The sequence below is a fragment of the Mangifera indica genome, chromosome 1 (assembly GCF_011075055.1).
Source record: "Mangifera indica cultivar Alphonso chromosome 1, CATAS_Mindica_2.1, whole genome shotgun sequence".
In the NCBI taxonomy this organism is placed as follows: domain Eukaryota; kingdom Viridiplantae; phylum Streptophyta; class Magnoliopsida; order Sapindales; family Anacardiaceae; genus Mangifera; species Mangifera indica.
The window spans coordinates 16809055-16815853 of NC_058137.1; the positions used below are offsets into that span (position 1 = coordinate 16809055).

Here is a 6799-nt window from a genome sequence, read left to right on the forward strand (position 1 = left end):
GAGAATAGGTCCTTTGGCCATTCTTTAATTGGGTATATTATTAAAACAAGATCATTCAAATCAACATACGTTACACATGCTGGCTAAATTGTGAATAATATATTGATAAGACAAGGAATAACTTTGACGCTTGAAAATATTATTTATTGTCTGTGGGATCAATTTTCTGCGTTCTTTTTTCTAAATTGCCGAATCTGGATGAATTAGAAAAATTATCTATCCTTGATGTACATTTTTGCAAATGCTCTTATTGTTTTAATATAAAAACTCAATTATCAAAATAGAAATCACTAGCAAAAGTTTCGTAATATAGCATCCAAACCCACGAAATATAAAGTTAGTTTAATTAAAAAAACACAAATAAATATTTGGTTTGATCAAATCTAAAGTGATTTATTCTAATTGATTTCTTAGAAGAGAAAAACCCACAAAATAAAAACTCTTTTCGATTACTAAATATCAAAAGACTCAATTTTACCCTTTATAACTCATTGCTATTTTTATCGATATTTGTTACTATTTAAGATTAATGTATCTAAGAACAAAAAAACATATTTATAAAGAAAAACTCTTCATAAATATTTTAAGTAAACAATGTAGTCTTTACAGTTTTTCTTAAACAGACAGTTGGAAGAAGACAAGGCACAATGCCAACACCAAATTGAGAAATAGACAGTGATGATAATATATAACTTCTCTGTTATTTATGAAACATGAAATTGGAACAACATAAATCTAAATTATTAATAGAGCACATGGAATTTCACACAAGTTCAAACGCACAGGATAGTAAATGGAAGTAGTACACAAACCAGTACATATGAAGAACAAAGTTTAGAACAGATCGAACTAGTTATAATGGTTGAAAGCATCCTTAAGCAACCTATTAAAATTGCTGTAAGATTTGCCTCCAATATCTGTAGTTTCCACAGCTATGTCTTTCCATTCTTGAGCCTTCTGTCTCTTCTTTTTTCCTTCATTTCCTTCCATCACCTCTTTAACAAGAGCCTCAATGCCATCACGCTTTACATCTTCATTCACTTCCATGCCCATGCCCCAAGTTGTGCATGCATATCGACGATTCGTCTGCTGCTCCGCGAAGAACGGCCAACAAATTACAGGAACACCACCACATACGGATTCTATCGTAGAATTCCACCCGCAGTGTGTTAGAAATAGCCCAATTGAAGGGTGACAAAGCACTTGGTCTTGCGGACACCAACTGACTATCAACCCTCTATCCTTTATCTCCTCGAAATATTCTTGAGGCAAAATCGCGTCATTTCCCTCCACGACATCGGGCCTAAGAATCCATAAAAATGGATGTTTGCTATTGGCGAGACCCCAGGCGAATTCTTTCAACTGCTCGTCTGACATTACAGTTATGCTACCATAATTCACATACACAATTGAATTGGGTTGTTGTTTGTCGAGCCATTTTAGACATTCTGAGTCTTCCTTCCACAAACTTGTTCTAAATGACTTGAGATGGTCGCTTTCCGGCAAATGCCTGCAAAGCAAGGGAAGTGGACCAATTGTATACATGTTATTTCTTGGGAATTTTGAAGCAATATAGTCTAAAGCTTCATGCTCAAATTCATCAAATGAGTTAAATATGATAGCGGAAGATTTCAAGCAGTCGTGTGATTCTTTGCCCAAGTAATCAAACATAATGTCGTTAACATCAGTGACTCTCATGAAGCTTGGTAGATCCTTTAATCGTAGGTGGTTTATGCCAGGGATCCAGTCGACAGGTGCGTCAAGAGTGCCATCCGAAAGGAAATTTTCATCTGAAGAACACACACAAATTAAAAAATAGAAACGCCATTAATATTAAATAGTCTGACTGATGTAATACAAAATGAGCAAATGAATTTGTAATAATGTTAATTTCATAATACTAAATTAATATAAGTGAATAATGTAATAATAAAAGGGCTGTGCCTTATCATGTTGTATATTTAATTTATGTACGTAAAAACCACTCTAATTGCATTGTTTATGAGTTAATAGATCTCAAACTAATAGAAAAACAAAAGACTATATATTAAATAACAGCGTGAAGATTTTAGTATCCCAGCAGCCTATGGGGGGCAAGGGTAAAGAACAACAAAAATATAAAATTTGTCAAAGTTCTTTTTTATATATATTTTTATCACATGCATACATGACCAAGAATTTTTTTTTTTTTTTTTAAGTTTTCTTGCATATAGAAAGGCCAAATAACTATTTTCCACCCAATGTTTGATGAACTAACAGAGTTTTACTTTTGAAGTTGAAAGAAAAACCAATTTCTCATAACAAATTAGAATTTTACATATCATATTACATACTATTGAATTTATAGCTATATTTTCACAATATATTTGGTGGTTTTTATAAATTTTAAAATAAAATATGAGAAAAATATTCATTAGCTTTTAATAATTTTAAAAAAATGATATTTTATACTATTACAATACTATTCACAATTTAATTCAATAAAGGTATTCTTATAATATTTTAGATTTTAAAGGTAATAATAATTAATTATATCTTTATTATTAATTTTGATAAATAAGAAGAATTTTAACTGTTTTAAATTTAAAAGATAAAATTTATTATTTTATCAAAGGTCGGATGGGACAAAGTCAATCAGCCTGTATTGTAAAACGGGGAACCTATTTTATTGATTGTGGAGACTTAGAAAAATGATAAATAAAACAAATGCAGATGGCAAAAACTTCAGGGTACTGAACAGTCAAAGTTGAATTCTTTTATTTTTTAATATTAAAATAAGACAATAAATCTCACCTAACCTACTAATTTAAAATTTTACTACTTCGACCAATTGAAAGGACACTGGCCAATTTTATATATTTTATATGGGATGTGATGAAACGTAGTGATGGTGTGACCTGCAATCGATGCCCTTTTAGTAAAGGCATAAAATTTTTTTTTTTTCAGAGTACAGTTGCGGATTAATTTAAAACCTAAAAAAAAATATCCTTGTTTAATTTACTAAGAGAAATAAATTACCAATGAAAATATAACTCTTGGAAACTTGCAAAACGAAAATTAATCATTTCGGCGTACCATTGTTTGGAAATATTCTTTTGGCCAATTAGTTTCAGAAAGAGAAATAAACCATAACATACCTTTGAATGGAACTATGCCTTTTTTGACGAGTTCAGCATACTGCAAATATCCCAACAAGCCACAAACTGAGGCAGTCCATAATGAAATCACAGGTAACCCAAGTATCTCCCCAGCTTTAACACCAAATGTCATAACTCCATCTGAAACTATGCTGGTAACTGGGGGCACTTCTCCTGATGAGTTTAACTTAGAGATTAGCTCCACAAATGGACCCAAAAAACTTTTCCTTATCGAAGCGCATAATGCCGGAATATCCTGAGTTGCATCACGATCAGACGGCGGTAATCCGTCAGGTATGGTTTTGAACTGGAAATCAGGTAGGCCTTTGAGAGCATTAGGTCCGCTTGATCGGATTAAACGTTTGTGATTGAATTCAGTGTTGACGAAGGTAATATGAAAGCCTCTATAATGCAAAAGTTTGGCTAATTGCATCATTGGAGTGACATGGCCTTGAGCTGGATATGGAATAACAACTGCATGTGGTTTTATTGTTGTTTGATCGATTGAACCCATCTTTTCAATGAATAGATGAACTTGATTAAAGGAGGAAGGGCCGTGAAGATTTACCTAACAGAGTGTAAGGCATTTATAGAGAAGTGGCTTTGAAAGGGAATATTAAATTATTATTTTTTTCAATAATCTCCCAATTATATGGGTGTTTCTCTCTCCCACGTGATTGAGTTGTCAGGAGTTTACCATATTATTGGTATTAGTAAAAAATTGTATATATTTAAGGGGAATTGAAATTTTCACTCTCATTTTGGCTCACATATATATTTATGGTATATTTATATCATATTTTTTATATTCTAAATATTTTTACTATTTTATATAATAGAATATCTAAATTGTCTTTATTTTCAATCTTGAGAAATCAAAATAAAGTTTACAGTATTATTTGTTTTTAATACACTTTACAGAGAGAACATGTATTGATATTTAATATCAGAATTTTAAACAAGATTTATATATATGTGTTAGATAAGATCAAATAAATTTAAAATTGTTGAGTTTACATTTTTTAGATTAAATATACAAAAATTATAAACTCAGTTGATCTCATATGCTAAAATTTTGGTTGATATCAATCTCATATTAAAGTAGCATATGAAAAGATAATTCAAGAAATCACCCATGAAGCGTATGTACTAAAGTACTTAGTGTTGAATATGTAAAAAATACATCAATATATATATCCCAAGAATAAAAACAAAAATCACGTGAGTTTACAGGGAATAATTTGAAATTTTTGATACGCTTGCAAGGAATAATTGGAGAGGAGAGATAATGCAATAATTTGTGCAGAGGAGAGATAATGCAATAATTTGTGCAATAGTATAATTTAATACACTTTAGAGAGAGAACATGTATAGATATTTAATATCAGAATTTTAAACAAAATTTATATATATGCGTTAGATAAGATCAAGTAAATTTAAAATTGTTGAGTTTACATTTTTTAGATTAAATATACAAAAATTATAAATTCAATTGATCTCATATGCCGAAATTTTGGTTGACATCAATCTCATATTAAAGCAGCACATGAAAAGATAATCCAAGAAACCACCCATGAAGAGCATGCACTGAAGTACTTGGTGTTGAATATGCCAAAAATACATCAATATATATATCCCAAAAATCAAAACAAAAATCACGTGAGTTTACAGGGAATAATTTGGAATTTTTGATAAGCTTGCAGGGAATAATTGCAGATGAGAGATAATACAATAATTTGTACAATAGTATTCATGTAAAGTAAAATTTCATCTTTAGAATATATATATATATATATATATATATATATATATATATAGCATAGATATATTCATCTTTAGCACATATATTTTAAACAAAAAGAGAGATATAAAGTTAGCACAATTGGATACCAAAAAAAATTTAGTGAGCAATTGGCCAACGAAACTTGTTGGATTTGTAGAGGCGAAATAATGGCAAGATAACAGGTGAGGTTTTTTTATAAAACAAAAGCATAAATGTATTGTATTGTATCAAAATTAATTCAATTTAAATTCCATTTAAATTAATTTAATTTAATTCTATCATAATTCAATTAAGTAAATCAAAATATTGTTAAATATTGCAATTTTAACAATATTTTTAATTAGCTAATTGTTATAATTTTAAAAATGAAAAAAATATTAAGAAACTAATTTTGGCTGGAAGAATTATTTTGGGAGAGGGGTTCCAACCCTTTAATATAAATTGAAGGGGTTGGGGTCGGCGATAACTAGGGCTAGATACCAGCCGAGTTGAGCTCGAACAAGGCCCAACTTGTTTTCGACTCGTTTTCAGTGAGCCAAGCTCGAGCTCAGGCTCACCGAGCTCATTAAACATATATTCGTATTCGGCTCGTTTCATAATTTTAGTGTTCGGGCTTGGTTCACATTTAGCTCTGGTTTGTATGTTCGAGCTCGGTTCACTTTAGGCTCGTATTTTAGGCTCGATAGTTCGGTTTCAGGCCCGTATCTCAAGAAACAAACGGTGTTGTTTGTTCCAAGTTAATTTTTTTTTATTTGAGTGAACGGCTCGTGAGCCGAGCTCGGCTCCTTTAACTGGTGTTCAGATTCAGGCTCGTATTCGTTTTTTGCTTAAAATTCAAGTTCACGTTCGTATTCGGGCTCGTTCAAGGCAAGTTTGGGCTTGGACTTGTTCGAGCAAAATTCGTTTCAAGCCTAAATAAGCTCACTTCGAATCCAACCCTAGTGGTAAACCTTTTTTTATAAAAATAACGCCAACCCCTTTTTATAAAAATAAAGGGGTTGGCATCGTCAATCCCTATTTAAGGGAAAAAGGGGGTTGGTGTCTTATAAAAAATAAAGGGGTTGGGGTGCCTTCAATTTACTTAAGGGGTTGACGCCAACCCCTTTATTTTTCATTTTAATAAATTTTGAAATTTTGGCTTAATTTAATTTTTATCTAAATAAATACATATTTTGTCAAAATAAATATTATTTTTTAATTTGGTTAGAGTAAATATTATTTTGTTAGAATAAATCTTATTTTGTTAAAATAAATATTATTTCATTAAATAATAAATTTATTTAAGTATCCAACAAGTAAAGAAATATAGACAACATTTTTATTCGAATGTTATATTAGTTAATGTCATCCATGTTATTTTTATAATGATAATCTAATTTGTTTGATTGATCTTTTATTAATTACATTAACGAATTAATATATTTTTCAGGCATTTACAATCAACTACTAAGAGGGGGCATACAGATTCCATGATGCATATACATTTCGAGTGCACATGTCACTTCGGACGAAGATGGGCACTGTGACTATACTTAGAAATAAACTAACATTTACTTAGAGAGCTATTTTTCGGACAACCTGATTTAGACACTTTTTAGATTTGGCGGAACCACGATTTAGTGTCGTTTTCATACAATTGATGTTACTTCGGATAATTAATAGTGGGAACCCAGAAAAAGAAATGTGGTTCAGAATAAATGGTGTTAAGTTTCGATTCAGCCTTGTAGAGTTTGCGTTAGTCAGTGGTCTAATTTTGAAATACCCAATAGATAAATTATGAAAAATTATGAAATTAACCACGCTAGAATAAATCTATTGAAAAACCCAATAGATAAATTATGAAAAATTAAACATGCAATATATACACAATTAAAATTAC

The 6799-nt window shown here is 30.5% G+C and overlaps 1 protein-coding gene across 1 annotated transcript; it reads right to left on the reverse strand.

Annotated features, from left to right (window-relative positions):
• Positions 1-676: 676 nt before the first annotated feature.
• On the reverse strand, positions 677-3699 carry LOC123214338 (linamarin synthase 2-like). Its single transcript, XM_044634088.1, has 2 exons — positions 3138-3699; positions 677-1790 (listed from the first exon to the last, which is right to left on the reverse strand). The coding sequence occupies exons 1-2, from the start codon at positions 3649-3651 to the stop codon at positions 850-852; spliced, it is 1455 nt and encodes a 484-aa protein (XP_044490023.1). The 5' UTR covers positions 3652-3699; the 3' UTR covers positions 677-849.
• Between the last annotated feature and the right edge of the window lie 3100 nt (positions 3700-6799).